Source organism: Ochotona princeps, chromosome 10, assembly GCF_030435755.1.
Source record: "Ochotona princeps isolate mOchPri1 chromosome 10, mOchPri1.hap1, whole genome shotgun sequence".
NCBI classification, from domain to species: domain Eukaryota; kingdom Metazoa; phylum Chordata; class Mammalia; order Lagomorpha; family Ochotonidae; genus Ochotona; species Ochotona princeps.
In genome coordinates, this window is record NC_080841.1 from 32,294,498 (window position 1) to 32,314,683 (window position 20,186).

Here is a 20,186-nt window from a genome sequence, read left to right on the forward strand (position 1 = left end):
CAAACCTTGACTCCACCACTTGAGAGGCACTTGGGCTTTGTATTTGTTCAGTCTGGAAACATATGGAACCCATAAAACTTTATGTTCTGTGATAAAGTCTCTGCAACACTGCACTGCAGCCTTGGCAACAAGACCTGGCAGTTGTGAGAAGGCCAGCCAACAGATCCCTTACCTTCGGGGTCACCCAGTCCTTCCGGTTGGGTGTCTGTGTCTTAAACATACACTTGGTCCAGGCAGTGACGTCCCCAGTGCAGTAATAAGCATCACTCTTGAAGACCAGCTGACCCGAGCATTCCTCACAGGGAAGGAGGGCACCGAACAGCATGCCATCAGCTACGCGGTCCAGGATCTGAAGCCAGAGGAGGAATGGTCAGAGGAAAGGTGTTCCAGAGGAAGCCACTGCACTTTGCATGGATCTCATTCACTGAAACACACAGGCTTAACTGGGGCTCTTGAACTTGCCCCCCTGCAGCTGGATTGCAATGGAGTGTTTCCCTCTGAGATGCAGAAATAAAGACTGCACCTGGAGCAGTCACTGGCTCTGTATGAAGCACTGAGTCGGACTCAACTTGATGGGGTGGGCAAGGAAGGGGCAGCTGGGAAAATACTGGGTTTCTGGTGAGCCCCTGGAGAGTTTGGGCAGAAGGTGGCAGAGAGCTACACTGGCCAAAGTATCTGGCATGATCATCCAAGGCAAACACATGGCCACTGCAGTCCCCAAGCAGAATTCTACAGCAAGTGTTAACATGTGGAAACCTCTAATTGGGACTGTCCCACCCAGCCCTGGGGAAATGATGACCACAGTGGCAGTGACGACTACCAAAGCTTTATTCCCTGAAGTGAACGCCAGCAGGTGTGCAAACAGAGGGCCTCCCCCACTCTGTTAGGCACGTCCCACTTCAACCCAAGGCCAGCTCACCGCCGACTCCCCAGAAGGCACTTGCTGTTTGTTGAAGATGAGCAGCTCTTTCAGGTCATTGGTTGAACACGCTTTCTTCAGCTCATCCTTGATGTTCCAGATCATTTCATTCTGGGTCTAGAAACGAGACCTGGTAGCTAAGAGACCAGCTCTTATCAACTGGAAGAAAGGTCTGCCCTGGACACACTGGGTCCCCAAGCACACACTTAGGAATTACCTGAGCTGACCCCCACAAAAAAGATAGTCTACTCAGCACAGATTTTAACTCCAGTCATGCTCAACAGGTCTCAAATTAAACCTGAAGTAGGGGCTCTCAAAGGGCTAGGCTGCAGCAGAGGGGGCATGTGCAAAAACTGGGGCTGGAGATGGGCCTGGCAGGTGGGGTTACTGGGAGTCACTCCAACTAGGCTGCAGCATGTACAGGTATGCACAAGGACTGGGTCTGTGGTAAGCTGGCTGGGCTGCACCACAGCAACCATTGGTTCATGTGAGATAAAGGACTGAGGTGGAACTGACCAAGCTGCATACATTGGATTGTGTTGGCTGTTACAGATGACAGACAACACCTGACTCTGCACTGGTTTGCACACTTAAAAGCCTGAGGTCATCCCAGGTGAGGTTTCTTGGGGGATTCCCTGACTGGACCACTGGATTCAGACCTCGGCCACAGGGAGAATCACAGAATCTGTAGTCTGACTTGGAGTGCATATATTGGGACTGGGTCCCCTCAGCTGCTGATGTCTGTGCAGTGCACAGTATACCCAGATACACAGAGGGCACAGCCAGATTATCTAGGCCAGCAGGGGACATCAAATGCCCCATTAGAGGATGGAAAGCAGAACAGGTTAGACAATTCTCTTGGTCAAGACCTGGGCCTGTGGATGCCCTAAGGTGGACTTTGTCAACCATCACGTCTTGGAAAGATTTTCTCAACCCTGGAGGAACAGAACCAACCAACAGCGTCTTAGAACGATTAAAATCGGTCAAGAAGCACCCTCGGAACACTCTTCTCTGTATCAGGGTGCCTGGGGCATCAAGAAGTGATTGCCTACTACCCCCTGATGCTAACGTAGTCTGACAGCACGGAGTAGGCCCCTCCCACTCCTCCACTTGGGACACAAGAGAAAAAAGAAAAATAAAATTAGAAACATTTGTCCTACACACCTTCCTCCATACCTGACCTTTCCTACCTTAATCAGACACCCACACAGGCCAAGTATCCCTCTCAACCATATAAACAATATTAAAAATAATAAAAGGAAGGGTGGGAGAGTCTTATTGTTAGCACCAAAGCCTCCAGAATGTACCCTGCAGAAACCAGGTCTGTAAGACACGTGAGAGCCTACAAGTGCTAGGATGGGCCCAGCTCCCATGAGTGAACACTGCCAACACCCAGAGGCCACAGGAGCTGGAGGGTGTTGTTCTCTACCAATCTTTTCTTATTTGAAGAACAGACAGGTAGACACATACACCCTCCATCTGCCAGTAAATAACAAAGCAGAGATCAGGGAAGACTGTCCATGTCAGTCACAAGGGGGGCAGAAACCCAAGTATGTGAGCCTTATGCAACCTGCTCCTAGTGTGTACATTAGCAGGAAGTTGGAACTGGGGACAGTCAGGACTTGAACCCAGGCACTCCAACATGGCATGTGGCATCATAACCACTGCAAGAACGCCCACTCCTCTACCATCTCTAAGTAGGAGTGATTCCAAACACCAATTTCTTAGCAATATATCATACTCAGTATCACAGAGGGACATACTTAACTGCTTCTGAAAACATACTTTAAAAATTTTTAGTATTTATGAAGAGTCAACTCTCTGCTGTGTACTTGGAGGTGGACAAGCTTCCTTATGGCAGAGCGGCAGCCAGAGTGCTCTGCTACAGGGTCTCATTACAGGACCGTGGCAAGTCCCTCACCACCTCAGCCTCAGAGCCCCTCCGTGTGTAAACTAGAGAAGAAAATGCCTGCTCTGTAACACCCCAAAGATTCACAATCGGCACCAACTGAGGACTTTGACTCAAAGCTGCAGTCACACACGTTTGTATCTGTTTCCCAGCGCTACTGTCAGGGACTCAACAATTTCCCCTGCTCTCCTCCGTCTTACAGCTCAGCACATGGTGGGGCACCATGCAGTGTGAGGAGGAAGGCCAGGGTACAAGGTCAATTGCAAGTGGCACAACTCCTTGACCTGTAAGACCACAGCCAGCAGAAATAGAGAGGCACCAGGTGAACGGAAGCATTTGCAGGTTCTGACTTTGCTTCCTTCTCCAGCATCAAGGAAAGAAAACATGGAATAGCCAATAGAATATGGCTGTGGCCACCGAGATACAGGCCATGGCTCTACTGCCACCAGACGTGGTGCACAGCTGACATTTTTATGCCCTGTCACAAATTCCACCAAACCTGTGATTAAGAATCAATGCTAATCTTTATACCACAAGCAAAACCTGAATGCTCATACAACGGTTTTCACAAAGAGGGCTGACTGTTCGTTCCCTGCTTTCTCAAACATCTGGCATTTCCTGATGGGCAAGTATCATTTTGCTCCAGCACCTGTGGCATAATCATGATGTCTCTCTCTGATCACTGGTCACTGATCAAACAGTTTTCTCCTCTCTCACCATTATGCCTTTTACCTTTAAACAGGAGATTCTCATTTTGAAAATGTGGGAAAGCTACCTCTTCAAATTATTTATCTATGCTAAGAACCTCCAGCATCTTTGCACTTAACATCCCAGTTTCCAATGCCTGTAAGTAATCCTGAAGGTGCAAACCATCTCTACCATCCTGGTGTGAGGCAAACGAGTGGGGAGAGGGTCTGGCTGTGGCATTGGCAAAATGTGGATTCTCTCCTGATTGGGAGGAAAGAAAACAAGCTGGGGAGAAGCCATGTCATGTGGTGATGTCTGTCAGTCTAGTTAAACAGGATACACCTCCACAATAGACTTGCTAGAAGTTAGAGAAGTGAGATAGCCGGGCTTACCTTGAGTGCCTTCTCCAGCTTACTGTCCTTGTCTTTCTCTTTTTTGGATTTTTTCTTGGCCACTTCATCTATTCCATCCACCTCATCTCCTTTCCTTTTTCTGAAAGAGACGTGGCGTCTTAGACTCATAACAAGTCAGGCACCCAGTGTACAGCAGGACACAGTCTGGGGTCACCTGAACACTTGCTGGTTCCTGCTCACACTCCCCTGTGCCCCTAACTCCACTGTTCTCAGGAGCTCATGGTCTTCCTGGGCAGCACCTGCAACCACCATTAAGAACATAAGTCTCCAGCCAAGTCGGGGGGAGAGGGCTGGAGGGTTGTTCCAGAACCTTAGAATATGCCACCACATACAAGATTCAAGGCTCAGGCTCCATCTAAAAAAACCAACAACAAAACAAACAAAAACAACAAACAAAAAACCCACCATACTGTTTCTTTGCTTGGTTCTGTCAGGGGCTGTGCTGGAGATGAGCCCACCCAATGCCAAAAGGGAGCCTTTCAAGCTTAAGCACAGGACTGCTCCGGAGGCCAAGAGGCCTTTCTCAGAGGCTGGGCCACATTGCCTTTTAAAGCCCTAAGCAGTGGCAGTTGGAGCCTTGCTAACTAGCCCACCCAGTAGCTGAGACACAGTCTCAGCTGACACACAGGCCTAGTGAGTTCACCTCACCCATAAAGAAAGACAAAAGTGCCAAGGACTTTTTGGGATTGTGGTGATGGGCAAATGCAACAGCCTAAGCACAGCATACACAGGTACTTAGAACCCTATGGTCACTATGGCAGTGAGAGTGGCCTGTGACCTGCTATGTACTTCTTGTTCCATCGTCATGTCAACAATCTGTGTGTTGTGAACTGAGACCATCTGAAGACTGCTCTGTAACATTGGTCCATTGGTCTGGGTCCAAGAGGCAGAATGCACATGGCCCTGCCACACTGCCTTTAATGTGCCTCTCAGCAAGCAAACTCCAGAGGGACCTGCGCAGGGTCAACAAGAAAGACTTGGCAGTGACCACAGATGGTCACTGAAGGTCCTTCCTGCCCTGAACGCTACCCCACAGGAGAGCTGCACTAGTCCCAACTCCAAGCCAGGAACTTATGGCCCATGGCCCACAGCTCCATCCAAAAATGGCCACAACTTGCTCAGCAACATGTCTGGAGACCTCTTCCTCCATGCAGAGGAGAGTTCTGAATGGGTTAGAGGAAGTGTGGCGGTCACCCCAGGCAAGGGGAATCTCAGAAAGTGGACCTGACTGTGAGGATACAATTCTGGCAGGTGGACTGGACCAACAGCAGGCAGACCTCCCAGGGGAGTGGGCTCCTGGCAGGGACTAGCTATGAGTAGGTGTCTGACATTCCCTGCAGCCCTTCTCTGCCCTGCCTCTGTACTTCCACAACTCTGCCCACCCTCTCATGGTCAGCAAAAGGAAACAGCAGTGATGTGAATTCTGCAGGGCCTTTGGGCCCAGCCCCTCTCCAGAAGCCCTGTGCTCTACCCACCCTTCACTCTTGACTCCTGGGAGCTGCTTCTTCAGGGCCTCCTTATCTTCTGCAGAGAGGAGGTTGAAGCCCTTGAGCTGGCTCGCACTGTACTCAGGCCGGAAGCCCAGCTCCTCTCTGTTTTTGACGAAGCAGTTTGGGTGATACCAGCGGTCGATCATACCCAACTGTGGCTTCTCTGGGTCTAGCATCTTCTTAGACAGGCGCATCTGACCCTATGGAAAAAAGTGTGTGGTTTCTGGGGAATGACACAGGTGGAACATTGTGGGGTCAGACTATGCACCAGCCAGTGACGGACCGTGGTCCCAGCCAACAAATCCAGGCCACAGCAGGACACAGCTCTCTGCTACTCAGGACTGTGCACGACCTAAGCCCCAGTGCCTACATCTTTAATGGGGACAATCCAAAAGGATGGCCACTGGCCTACCTGCCTGTACACATGAGGAAACAGTAGTGTTTCTCTGAGAATTTTTTGGTTTTTTGCTGATCTGGGGCAGCACAGGAACACCTAGGCCAGGTCCTGATGCTGCACACCTATCTCAGGAGGATTTGTTAAAAATTTGCTCACTCCCATTTTTTCATAGACAATTTGGTCTCAACATTTAGGAATCCCCCCCCGCCCCCAAGGCTCAATAATAAACCCAAAGGGAAGAACTCAGTCCTGTGATTACAGGCCTGGGGGTCTGGGAGCTTTTAGTCAGGGCTGCTGCAGTTACTCCAAACTCATGCCAGGCCCAAAGCATCTGACACTGCCCTGCAAGGAAAAAAGACTGTCATTCCAGCCTCAAGCTTCTGACAACTGAAAGTAACAGGAGAAGATCTAAGCAATTCCACGCTTGTCCTGCTGGATCAACTTAGTTTCCTGAGTGCCTCCCTTAAGGAGGCAGAAGCCTTCAACCGATGTTGATGTGAGTCAATTAGCATTTGGAGGTACCATCAGAGGAGAGTGAGAAGCCTGCAAGGCACTGGCCTTCCCTTCCATGTAACTAGGTGTCAGCCTTCAGGGATGAGAACTAGTAGGTAATGAAGTTTCCCTATCAAATGGAAGAACGCTGGAGGTTCCTCCCAGAGAAAAATACTTATCTCTAGCCTTCCATGAAACACAGCCTTCTTCGCACTGCTGCCAAGTCTAGAGGAGACTCAGACTCTCCCAATGCCCTAGGGATGGTGGTAGCGACACATACAGCACTGCACCAGCAGCAAGCATGGCCAGACTTGTCTGGAAGGAAGGTACTCTCATTGCCAGTTTCTACCAAAATCTTCCCTTCAGTTTTAGCTTCTTAGTAAAAATATAATTTTCAATGCAAGCAGTTCACAATGTTTAGACACACGGGGCCCTGAAGTGCTCACCTTTTCTATCTTCTCCATACAGCCCTTGCACGTGCTTCTGTTGGACTTGGCATACTCAGCTGCAAAGTCACCCAGAGTCTTCTCTGCTTTACTCCCAATTCCATCCTGGCCTTTGCCTGAAGGGTCAAATACACAGCAATGCTCATCAATAACCTCAGAGCACCAGAGCTGCCAAAACTCTCATTCCCTCCTGGCCTTGCGAGGATCTTCTCACCAGGACGCTTTCCATGTCATCACTGTCTAGAACAACTGTGGTTTGTGACTAAGGCCTCCTGGCAAGGCAACGACTTTCCTCAAGCAAGTTCTCTGAAACAGCATTATGCTACAGTTAGTTGCCTGACTACCCTTCCCCCCTCCACTTCATTCTCTGTTGCCTCTGGGGTGCCCCCTCTACTTGGAAAGTTCTTAGTAGGCGACGGTGATATGGTGTAGTGCATTAAGCTGCATTAAGTTTGCAATGCCGGTAATCTGTTTGGGCATTTCTAATCTAGCTTCCTGCCAAACTGTCTGTGACAGCAATGGAGGATGGACAAATGCTTGAGTCCATGTACCCATGTGGGAAACCTGGAGAAAGGTCCAGGGTCTGTGAGCTCTGGGGCTGGGGGTTCTGGCAGGGCTGGGTCTCCTCTGGCCCAGTTCCTTGGGCCTGCCTATGAGAACTGGTCCTCCTACAGAGCTATCCTGAGACTTTCTGACTAGCTGAAGCTGCCTAGCCAGATGCCCCAAGGGTCCTTCCTAAAGAAAAGGAAAGGAATGTTGGACTACAAGTTCCATTCCCAGATGCTAATTCTACGTAAAAAGTTCAAAACCTGACCCTTGTTCTATGGACTGCAGCTCTGCCCAGACAGCCCATAGCTCTGGTCTGGAAACCTCTCTCCCATGGAGTTCCCCCACCTTCATTTTTGGGTCTTGGGATTCCTTCTCAGTTTGGTGGGAGGGGTCACCACATGTTCCACCCTCGCATACTCTAAACTGAGACACCAGCATAAACAAATGCAAAAACAAACAGTTTTGATAAGAATGTAGATAGGCTGGCAGGAAGGTAAAAAAGTACAGCTTCTGTGGAAAACAGTATGCAAGATTTCTGAAGAATTAAACACAGAATTCCCGTATAACCCAATGACTTCACTTCCAGGTACATTCAGTGGAATACACAGCAGAGGACAGTGAAAGCAGGGTCTTAACTTGTCTCAATACCCACATTCACAACACACTGTTCACAATGGCCAAAATGCGGAAATCACCCCAAATGTCCACCAACATATAACTGGACAAAACTTAATTTGTTTATATATTATGTCTTACAAAGCAAGGGAATTCTTACAAGCAAAAACAGGGATAAACCTAGGGGGAACTACAATGATGAATGAAGTAAGCAGGTCACAAAACTGCGCATTATATAATCCACTCACATAAGGATACCTAGTGTAGTCAAATGCAGCGACAGGAAGAGCAGCAGTTACAAGGACCTGGAAGGAGGCAGTTTGGAAAGATGAGAAGGTTCTGTTGATGGGTGTATAGTAGTGTGAATGTACTTAATGCTACTAAACTGCATCTCAAATGGTTGAGATGACACATTTTATATTACATATATTTCATCGTTACAAAGTCACATGAGTTTTAAAAAAATTTTTTCAAGTATTTGTGTAGGAAAACAGAAATAGCATCTCCTGTCCTTCCCTCAACAAATCCAAGGAAACACCTTACAAGGTCAACAATATTTATTTCTCAATTACAAGAGCTGGGATGAATTAAGCTTTGTATGTAACTAAAAATATTGGTAGTATCACAGAACCACCCGGAAAGTGCATGATCCGGGAGCGGATCCAGTAGGGAAATAGTGGACACCTCCACTGATCGGGGCGATGGACTGTGCTGGGCCCTGTGCTTGCAAGTACACACAAGAATCTGGTCTGGGATCACCTCAGACACAGTTTCTTTGGAGATCTTCCCAATCGAACTGCTGGACTCAGAACCCAACCATGAAGAGAAGTGCAGGTTCCATTGTTTGTCATGGAGTGCAAATGTCAGAGCCGAGCCTCCTCAGAGGCTCAGACAGAGCAATGGAGAGCATAATCAGGTGCACGTGGAGGATATGGTAGTCCATCAGAACCTGCATAAGATACCTGGCACCACAACAGAGGACAGAACAAATCAATCAACTAGCCCAGCCATACGTTGGCAGTGAAAAACTGGGCAAATGGAGACTAAACTGGACTATGTCAACCAGTAGATTCTGCAGCGACTTCATCATGCCTGGAATGACAAGACTGGCAGCAGTTCAGAACTGTTGAACTATCAAAACCACTTGAGCAAGACCCTCGGAGCATGACCCACATTGGGGACCTGGAGTGGTAGGAGGCTGGGTGGGGCTTCTTTATCTCCCCCTTACCCCACATATGAGGGGGGGAGGGAGAGAGAGAATGTGGAAACAATTGTCTTACCCACTTTCCTATAGCCCTTGACCCTTTGTGACCTAATCAACTATGTAAAGAATGTCAAAAATAAAAAATACTGGTAGTTCTTAACTGTATGATTAAGATGCATTCACAAAACAGATACACAGAAAAATTATACCTTTTTGTACATTATTACTTGATACATTTAAGTTGTAATGGGATGCAATATATCTAGGTCTCTAAATCTACAATTTCTACTATCTAAGTAGAAAAGAGAAATCAGACAGAGTTAGGAAAAGTTTTATTACACTCATCCCCTAACATGGACACACCTCTGACTCCTTTCTTGGCAAGTTTCCTAGAATTCCGCTTACCAATCTGAGTGGTGTTACCAGATTCTCAGTTTTCAGCTGGAGTCATGCATATGGAGAATTGAAGAATAGACAGACAACACAATTCAACACAGGCACAGACAGTTCAGTTCCCACCAGCATGGTAGACTTTTTGAGAACAGATTAAACCAGGTCATATTAGGAAGACAGAAAAATGAGAATGCAGTCTCAGAAGATTTCCTCCCAAAGGTGATGAAAATGGGCTTTTAAAATGAAAAGACAGCTAGCAAATTAGTTTGAGGACATCAACAAATTGATTTTATAGTTTACAAGAAGCAAAAGATGTTAATACAATAACATTAAGGCTAGCCCCTTAATGAAGCAGAAAAAAAAGCTGGAGGACACTACAACTTGAAGACATATCAAAAAGTTACAGCCTTCAAGGCAGCGTGGCATCAGTAAAAGGACAGACTCCCACAGACACAGTCCACGACCTTGGCAAACAATCCAGAAGAAAATTGGAGAAAAGACGGCATCACAACAAACAGTGCGAGACAATCACAGGCAGAGAAGAATCTAGACCCAGATCTTACATTCATTACAGAAAGTAACTTAAAATGGATCACAGACTTAAAGGTAAAACACACAACTATAGCATGCCGCAAGGTACCACACGAGAAAATGTGGATGCCCGTTGGCTCAGTGATAATTCTTTTTTTCAAAGATTTCATCATGCTTGGAATGGCAAGATTGGCAGCAGTTCAGAACTGTTGAACTATCAAAACCACTTGAGCAGTGCCCTTGGAGCATGTCCCACATGGGGATCCTAAGATGAGTGGGAGGCTGGGTGGGGCTTCTTCTTTATCTCCCTCTTACCCCAGATATAAGACAGAGAGAGAGAGAGAGAGAGAGAGACAGAGAGAGAAAGAGAGAATGTGGAAACAATTGTCTTACCCACTTTCCTGTAGCCCTTGATCCTTTGTGACCTAATCAACTATGTAAAGATCACAAAAATTTTTTTTTAAATTTATTTCTTTTTTATTGGAAAGGCAAATTTATAGAGACAAGGAGACACAGAAAGACTTTCCATCTGCTGGTTCATTCCATAACTGGCTGCAACGATCCAAAGCCACGAGTCAGAAGCCAAGAGCCTGCTCCTGGTCTCCCATGCAGGTGGCAGGGTTCCAAGGCTATGCACAGAACCCCACTGCTTTCCCAGGCCACAAGCAGGGAGCTGGAAGGGAAGTGAAGTAGCTGGGACACGAACTGGCATCCATATGTGTCCAGGCACATGTAAGGTGAGGACTTCAGCCACTAGGCTACTGCACCAGGTCCTCAGTGGTAACTTTTTAGATAACATTAACACAGAAGTCACCAATAAATTAGACTTTACTAAAACTGCACTGTGAAAGATGCTGAAAAGGATCAGCCACAGGCTGGGAAAAAACATTTGCAATACAGGGCTATTGCCTAAAATAAGCAACAATGATCCAAACAGAAAAAGGGTAAAAGATCTGAACAACCTTGTCAATTAGGAAGTCAAATGGGAAGGAAATAAGCACACGGACCAATGTTCAACATCATTACAGCATAAGGGGCACAAACAACAGCAATGAAATACTCTGTATCTACTGGAATGGCCAAAATCTAAAACACCTGCCACCACCAAATACCAGGGAAGACGTGACGAAAGAACTCGTTCATTTTTGGTGGGAAGGCAAAATGATTCAGCTATGTTGGAAGACACTTTGGCAGCTTCTCATAAAACTAAACTTTCTATCTGATTTCAGCAATCACACTCCTTGTTACTAATCTAAATAAGCAGAAAGCTGACATCCACACAAAAAAATCTGCCCATACACAGTTTTAGAGGCTTTGTTCATAACTTGCAGCAACCAAGGTGACTAGATAAATCATGGTACACCCAGATGATGGAATAATGCTTAGCGCTCAAAAGAAATGAGCTATCCAGCCCGGCAAAGACATAGAAGAGTCACAAATGCACATCAGTAAGTGAAAATATAACCTGAAAATGGGTGCATGCTGAATGATTTTCATGTAGACTTATAAGACATTTCAGCAAAGGCTAAACTATGGAGACAAAAGATCTGTGGTTAGGGGCTGGAACTGTGACACAGCATATTAAGTTGTACCTTGCAGTGTTGGCATCTCCTGAGGGTGTCCGTTCCAGTCCCTGGTGAGGCACTTGGGAAAACATCAGAAGATGGCTCAAGTTCTAGGGTCCCTGCTACCTACATGGGAGACCACAGGAAGAAGCTCCTGGTTCGTGGCTTCGGCAGTTGTGGACATGTGGGAAGTGAACCAATGGATGAAAGATTATCTTTCTTAGAAAAAAACCATGTACTAACAGGGGCTAGAGAGAAGGAAACCCTACATTTTGGGCACAGATCCAAATTCACAGAACAGACAACACCAAGAGTGAAGCCACAATGCAGCATTATCTGAGGCCATGCTTTAAAAAAAGAGAGATCTATTTATTTTTTATTAGAAATTCAAAAATACAGAGAGGAAGATCTTCCGTCCATTGATTCACTCAAGTGGCTGCAATGGCCAGAGTTGAGCTGATCTGTAGCCAAGAGCTTCTTCCGGGTCTCCCACATGGGTGCAGCATCCCAGGACTTGGGCCATCCACCACTGCTTTCCCAGGTCACAAGCAGGGAGCGGGATGGGATGCAGGGCCACCAAGGGATGAACTGGAGCCCATATGGGATACTGGTGCACACAATGTGAGGACTTAAGCCACTAGGCTACCACACCTGTGGTGTTGCTTTTTATCTGCTCTGGTTCACTTCTCTTCAAGTTGATTAGGAAGCCATACTGCAGCTGTGGTTCTTAAGGATACCAGATTGGGGAGGGGGTGGACAGTGTAACGGCTCAGTGGCTGAATCCTTGCCTTGCATGTGCTGGGATCCCATACGGGTGCCGGTCTGTGTCCCAACTGCTCTACTTCCCAACAGCTTCCTGCTAATGTGCCAGGGAAGGCAGCAGAAGATGGTCCAATCTCTTGCAACCCCGCACCAGGCTCTTGCCTTTGGCAGTCAAGCTCCGGCTGTGGCAGTCAACTGGGAAGTGAAATCAGTGAAGAGAAGCTCTCTTTCTTTCTTGCTCTGCAACTCTGCCTTTCAATAAATAAATAAATAAATAAATAAATAAATAAATAAATAAATACATAAATAAATAAAAAAAAAAGAAAAGAAAATAAACTGGAGTGACGTCCATGGAACTAGCAGTGGTGACTCACTGGATTAGAATGACTTCATCAGCCATAGTTGGAGACTGTGTGCGTAAAGGAAAACGATGTCCTAGCAAAGGGACCAGGTCTGCCGCTTACTAAGGCTTTGCGGATCCCAAGAGACAGACATCTGGTTGTGCAGGTTCTAAGCCATGGAATGGCCTCCACACGAGAACCCAGAAGTGACTTACTGATGGTGCAGCCTTCTGGGATTGTGGGGCAGATTACTTCTAACTGTACTGAGCCAGAGTTGAGGCCAAAGGCAACCACGCCAGATGCCTCTACAACTGTAGTAAGAAACTGGCTAGCAGCTGTTCAGAACAGAGTGAACTCTCATACAAGCCATAAACGTTGGGAGGCAAGGCAGGGTTGCAGATTACAAACATGCTGCTTTGCTGGGGGATGCTGACAGAGGTGGGGAGGACTCTGTGGTCACTTTAATGTGAGACTAACACCGCCCATAAAAAAATAAAATCAACTAAAATGGGGGTGACCAACAGAAAAGAAATTCTTCAAGGGACCCAAAATACAGGGATTTTGTATACAACTTCTTCATACACAGAGAAGGTGCATCTCAGCAAACACAGAGATAAGGAACCAAAGCTTTAGTTATGGGGGAGGGGGAACCAAACCTCCAAACCACAGCCATACCTCACATCACACATTAAGACAAATTTCAAATAGATGAAGTCTGTGAATTTTAAAATAAAATTAATCATTCAATGACATGCACTCAACTCAGTTCATTCCTCTCCCCAAGCCTGGGCCACTTGCTTCATGGATAACAGTAGCTGCTGGTACCACAGCCTTGGGCTTAGACACCCCCTCCTTCTCAGGGAAGCACCAGCCTGGGATGGCCTCCAAGGACCACCTCCCAGGAGAAGCAGCGCTGTGAGCACAGGTGACCATCCAACCCAGGAAGCCCCTGCCAGATGCAGGAGACATGTGGTGCAGAGACAGAGGAATGCGATCCAAGTGCAGAGGGAGCACAGCCCCAGGGCTGAGCCCAGGGCAGTGAGGAGAGACAGCAACAGCAAGGACTGAGGCTTCTCACTTCCTGTTCCATGCAGCTTCCTAAGGCCGTGGCCAGCTTGATGACACCCCACCTCATTCAGGGATGGGTCCACAAGACACAAACTGTGCAAGGCTCAAAGATACACACACAACAGACAACAGCACCCATCTTGAACTGAACAGACTTTGTTCCTTGTTACACAGAAAGAGCATTATTCCCTAGGTAATCCAGGGAAGACTGATTGTAGATGGAAGAGTGTGCCCAAGTCACAGTTGTAGGTAAAGTTTTGCCGTTTGATGTAAGGGCCTGGCAATTCTGGCATCCACAGGAGGGCAGGAATCAACTCCCTGAAGATACGGTGGCCACAGAGGGACAAGTCTATCTGCCGTCCTACTTCCCTTTCTGTCCTAGGATGGCATCGCTGAATAAGGCGTTTCTGCTTGCTTCAGCCAAGCTGTCAGAGGAAACAATGGAGATCAGAGGCTGTGAGGGGTGAGAGGGAGAAGAGGCAGAGCCTGGCAATGCTCCTCTGCACAACACCGTTGTTCAAACCCACACAGACACAACACCAAGAAGGAACCCTGACACAAACAGCCATGTGTCAAGGTTAGGCCCAACTACTGCTGTGACGACTATGCCATTCAGTGGCGATGCCCATGGCAGAGGAAGCTGGGGGAGGGGGCGGTCCGGGATGTACAAATACTCCCACAGCACTGCTCAGTTCTGCTGTGAAACTCAAACTACCCCATTAGAAACAGAAACATGGCAACACCCAACACACTTCTTGTAAGGAGTTATTTGAATATCCCACCCTGGACCCGGCACCATTTCTTCTTCCTCATAGGTCATGAAACTCGCGCCAGTCTAGCCAACCACCAATCAGATGAAACCTGGCATTTCACCTGAGAATCCCACCCCCAAATCTTCCAACCCCTTCCCAACCCCACCCACTCACCAATCATCCCTAGGCATTCAACCTGCAGGCACCAATCCCCTGGGGCCTGCCCACAATCCCTCCCAATCCCTGCCCCCCACACCTTGCCAACAAAAAGGTGCCCAGGTGCGGCTTTCTCTCTTCTTCTGGCTTCCCTTTCCCTTCCCCTCTTTCCTGCTATTCTCCACCCCCCTCCTTCCTGCCCCACTGGAATAAACCTCCTAAGATACCTCGTTGCGTCTGGTGTTTTCAGCTCACGGTAAAGAACCATGTTGCAGGAATTTGCGCGTGTAATAATATCGTAATATCACATGAACTATGAACACTAACATGTTTTAAATAACTAACACTTCTAGCACTTGGAGGAAAGCATCACTCAACAGACAGTGCTGGGTCCCCGAGGTGCTGCTGCAATAACCTGACCATCTCATTCCCAGTTCTCACAGGAGCAGACATCATAAGCTGGGAAACTTTCTCCACTTGCCCAGAAGCTTCCGGAAGGGTTGAACTCACAGCCCCTGCTGTCTGTACGCACCAGTCACCCCTCCAGCCTCTGCGGTCTTCTTGATTTTCTGCTGGTCGTCCCACCGAAGTTCAGAGAAGCCGTCCACTTCCACGTCAGGCTGCCGGATGGAGTGGCCCACCTTCCAGAAGCACGAGAAGTGGTACCAGTGTGGGACTTTTCCATCGAACATGGGTGACTAGAGGGAGGCAGAGACAGAGGGAGATTAGCAGGCAGCTCACCTGGGAACCCAGACTTACCCAGCCTACTTAGCCCTCGCAATGCACACCACGCCCTCTGTAGGACTGTTCCCTATATCCCACGGGCAGAGCTGCAAGTGGATGAGAAACTGCCCCCCAACACATTTCCTCCCAAAACCCTCCCCAACAGCTTGGAACATAGCTGCTGGCTGTTCCTACCCCATTCTCCTGGGCCGTAAAACAAAAGCCCCCAGAATGGCTGCAATGGCCTAGATGAGCACTCAGCCCTGCATCCCTTTTAACCACGCACTGCTCTGTCTCAGTGGTTTGCTTCTCAGATGAGGGAAGTGCATGCAATGCACCTCTTCAGTGTCACACCCCACCTGCACCTGTTGGCAAAGGCCAGACAAGTGCTGCCTTCACACTTGGACTCCAAGGGCCTGTGTGGCCCAGAAAGGGCTCTGTCAGAGCCTCCACAGCGAGGAATAATGAGCAAACAAGACCCATAATGAGCAAGGCAGAGAAAATGTGTCAGAGAAAAGTGTCAAGCTTGTAGCAGCAGCAGCAGCCCTGCAGATGTGACAGAATGAATTAACTTGAGCAAAGGTAGTGCGTGAAAGAGGACAGTTCGGGGCAGCAGGCGAGCGGGCCTGGAGGTGAACCATCCGCTCATCCCCAGCCGCTACCAAGTGTAGCCATGCAGAGGAGACAATTTCCCTACTGGACATGTCTTCTTTCTGGTGCTGCTTCTCAGTCGGGGCTGGTACTGACACACTCAAGGTGGGGTCTTCACTGTGTCACAGGGCAGGTGCTGCTCCCAAGCTCCATCAATGTGGCTTTACATACTGGATGCGGACAGTAATTGTGCATAGGAGAAGGGTCCCGGCATCTCCTAGGTTCCTTATGCCTTTAACAAGCAGTTCTGTACAACCTATTTCAGGGTGTGTGGCAGGGTGGTGGGGGACACAACCAGTACCTCCATTTTACAGATGGAGATGGTGAGGTTGCAGGTGGTGATGGTCACGCTCAAAGGAAAATGACTCAGCTTGAATTTGAATGCGATGCCACAGTGATTATAGCACACTGCCTGCCCAAAGCACCACTGAGAAGTACACAAACTGGGCTGTGCCCCAAGTAAGGGAGGCAAGGAAGCCAACATCCTGGAGAAAGAAGGCACTTGACGGTGGGTTTCTTCCCACACCTGCTGCCCCTGGGCCCGGGGCTGGCTAGTCAACCACTGGTGAGGTGTGCTCTTTTCCCAGGCTTAGATGACCATCAGGGTCCAAACCTTCAGTGAAAACAACCCTTCAGCAACACCCAAACATGACAGTTCTCTGTTCGCCACACTGTCTCAAAAAGGCCCAAGATCTCTCTGCTCAGCAAACATCAAACCTCCAGCCCCAGGTCCTAAGCCAACCACCTAAGCCGCTCAGGTGTCCTTCCGGGTAAAGGAGGCCACCCGCCAGCTTGCCCCTCCCAGGCAGAGAAGGCCACAAAGCACAGTGCCCCAGTAACAAAGGCTCACACCCTCAGGGGACCCATCCCAGCCTGCCCCAAGGCCAAGGCTGAAAAATCAGGTATTTGGCACTGCTAGGAACAATCCTGCTATACAAATGTAAAAGAAGGTGTTTATGCCCAATAAAGGAGAAGAAAGGCTTCTTTCACAGCTCAGGCCAACTTTAAATTCCTAATTAAAATCACAATTTTAATAACAGTTCCTCTGATTATCAAGTGTCAGGAGGCAATTCTAAAATAGACATAAAGGAACTGGCTTATACTGAAACAACGATCAAAATACTGAAAAATTGTGGGTTACAATACAACTTTAAAGTATTAAAAACAAAATAGACTCAGAGCTCATTCTAGTGAGGCAGTAGTCATTTTATGATGGCTTTGACACAGCCCTAGCCATAAAACAGTATGAAAATGTATGCAGGGCTCGGAAGCGTGGCCTAGTGGCTAAGGTCCTCGCCTTGATCCCATATGGCCGCTGGTTCTAATCCCGGCAGCTCCACTTCCTCTCTCTCCTCCTCTCAGTATATCTGACTTTGTAATAAAAATAAAAAAAAATCTTAAAAAAAAAAAAGCAAGAAAATGTATGCAATTATTAGTGGTACCAAAAATCAGGTATTGGAGGTTGGCTTCATGGCACAGTGGGTTAAGCTCCTGCCAGCGATGCTGGCAAAGGTGTCAGAGCCCTAGTTCCACTTCTGATCCAGCTCTCAGCTAACGTGCCTGGGAAGACAGTGGAGGATGGCCTGTGTACTTGGGTGTCCGTCACCCACGCGGGAGACCTGGACAGAATTCCTGGCTTGTTGCAGCCATATGGGAAAGTGAAACAGCAGATCGAAGATGGGTCGCCTCTCTCCCCCAACCCTTTCTCTAACTGCCTCTGAAATGTACTGGGTATGGCTAATATGTCCTTGTTTAGCTGCTAACAGTCATGATGAGTCTTATCTTCATTTCTGGAAAAACAGAGGCAGTAGTTTTTTTCCAGACTCCTCTCCAAGGTCCCATACGTGGCCAGCATAGGATTTCTACAAACATCATGAGCACAGGTTGCCCCCTACCCTTGGGGCAAACTGGAAGCACTCAGTGGGAGGATCAAGCTTTTCAAGGTTCTTGCAATGCAAGCCCTGGGGATCTCTCTCTCCCCACCTCCCAGCCCCACTTGGGACGCACTGTGCGGGAGCTCTGTCAGGTGGCTTCTGCTGGCCCACCAGTGACTCCAGCAAACCACAAGCTCTGTGTCACTGGACCCCAACATGGGGCCTCAGCAAACATCAATGGAAGGTACAGGGCTGGGACTTAGGTGTCAAGCTGAGTTGGACAGGGCCCCAGGAGACCAGAAAGACAGCCCCAGGCCTGGACACACTGTGAAAAACGACAATGCATGCACAGCTGGCCCTGGGGGCCTGCATGGCCCAAATGTCTGTCTGACTGGGCCCTGTGAAGGCTGAAATGCCCAGAGGGGTTGACCAGTCATTCCTTAAAACCACCACAGCCTCATGCTGAGATAACCCAAGCCTCCCTGACCCAGAGCACCAAGTTTCAGTAACAGCTTCCCGGCCCGCGGGGTGGTGGGACGCAAACCATCCGGGGGCCTGCAAATCCCCCTCTCATTCCCCTACACCCCAAGGGCCACCTCGGAAACCTCAAGCAATGACGTCAGAAGGGGGAAGCCCCCACTCTTAAAATGCCCAAGCTGACCAACCCGGAGAGCCACTCTTACGCAAACCGACTGCAAAACGCAGCAAAAAAGAACGAGGGTGTGAATATGGAAAAGTTCAGAGGGGAAATGTTACTTTAAACTCCCAATCGGGCCTAAAGAGAATGCATGACCCGGAAAAAAAGAAAAGACACTCTGCCTTGCATAGTTTTGCATAATTAGGATCAAAAAAAACATACGATAGCGGCCGTTGGCAAAGGCAGCCAAAAATAGGTTCTTCAAAAAAAAAAAAAAAAAAACCCAACTCCTCCCGCGCCAGTCGCCACCATCCACGTAGGACAAAAAACAACCCTTGGCGAACAAGGCAGGTCAGAATGCGGAGCGGCTCCCTGCATGTTTTTCCTCCCCTGGAGGCAAGCGACAGTAAAATGAGCGAGAACTCTCCACGCCACCCACAAGCGGCCCGTCATCTCCACAAAAGCGAAAGGGGTCGCCCGCTGCGGACTCCGGTTCCCGGGCTTTGAGGGCAAAGTCGGCCGGAAGGGGTCCGCCCGGAGGGCCGCACGGGGCAGCGGGGGGCGGCGGCAGCGTCCCCGGCTCCCGGGGCTTCACGCCAAGGGGAGTGCGTGTGTGCAGGAGTGCGAGGTGTGTGTGTGTGTGTGTGTGTGTGTAGGAGTGTGTGGGGGTGGCGGTGCCTTCCCCCACTCCACCCCGCCCCGCGCCGCCCACAAAGCCGCCCGCGCGCCGCCCGCACCTGCACCATGATGGCCATCCGGAGCGAGTCCTTGGGGATGCTTTCGCTGCATTTCTTGCAGGAAGCGCGCCCGCTCTTGGCGTACTCCACTCGGTAAAGCTTCTCCGAAGACTCCGCCATCCTCCAGCTCGCGCCACCCCGGCCCTACAAGTCCGCCTCGCCGCCGCGCTGCCTCGCCGCCAGCGCACGCCCGCCCACCCGAGCGCTGCACCGCAGACGACGCCGCTCGCCGATAGATTGCTGATGTCTGGCCGCGGGCACGCCCCCGGCGCCGGCGTTCAAGGGGCGGGGCTGCGGCGCGCGCGCCCGCGTAACCCGCTGCCGGCCGGCCGGGGGCGCTGTCAGCCCGGCGTGCGCGGGGCGTCTGCGGATCGGGATCTGCAGCCGCGGGACCGGAGCGGGATCCGGCCCACCAGGCGGAGGAGAGGCACCACCCCTGCAACTCCTGACCCCGGCAAGGCTCCCATAGTCTCGGCGCGAAGCCTCCCCTCAGCCTTCTGTAGTCTGAGGAGGCTGGCCCGGCATGACCCTGGACGGGCTTTCGAACCTGCAGCGCACAGAAGGTTGGACCAGATGTGGAAAGCACTCAAAACTGCAGATTGTGGTTCTTGCTAGGTCGGTGGCCATGAGAGCCGACTGAACACAGGACTAAAACCAAAACACCCTACGCGTTTTATTCATTTGAAACACTAACATGCCCGTGTGTCTTTAAGAATATTCACTTCTGGGCCTGGTGCGGTAACCTAGTGGCTGGAGTCCTCCTCACTTTGCACGCCGGGATACCATATGGGCGCTGGTTTATACCCTGACTGTTCCACTTCCCTTCAAGCTCCCTTGTTGCCTGGGAAGGCAGTTGAGGACGGCCCAAAGCCTTG

General features: G+C 49.3%; 1 protein-coding gene across 2 annotated transcripts in view; it reads right to left on the minus strand.

Annotated features, from left to right (window-relative positions):
- PARP1 (poly(ADP-ribose) polymerase 1) overlaps nt 1-19,540 on the minus strand; it is a 42,504-nt gene extending 22,964 nt beyond the window's left edge. The window contains exons 1-7 of one of the 2 annotated variants that reach the window (XM_058669262.1): nt 19,312-19,540; nt 15,222-15,387; nt 6,754-6,869; nt 5,404-5,618; nt 3,908-4,007; nt 920-1,036; nt 173-349 (exon numbers count right to left, since the gene is read on the minus strand). In XM_058669262.1, the coding sequence (XP_058525245.1) occupies nt 173-349; nt 920-1,036; nt 3,908-4,007; nt 5,404-5,618; nt 6,754-6,869; nt 15,222-15,387; nt 19,312-19,431 (1,011 nt within the window). In that variant the 5' untranslated portion in view covers nt 19,432-19,540. The remainder of the gene's footprint in view (nt 1-172; nt 350-919; nt 1,037-3,907; nt 4,008-5,403; nt 5,619-6,753; nt 6,870-15,221; nt 15,388-19,311) is intronic. The other variant, XM_058669261.1, reaches the window with a different exon arrangement.
- Nucleotides 19,541-20,186: the final 646 nt, after the last annotated feature.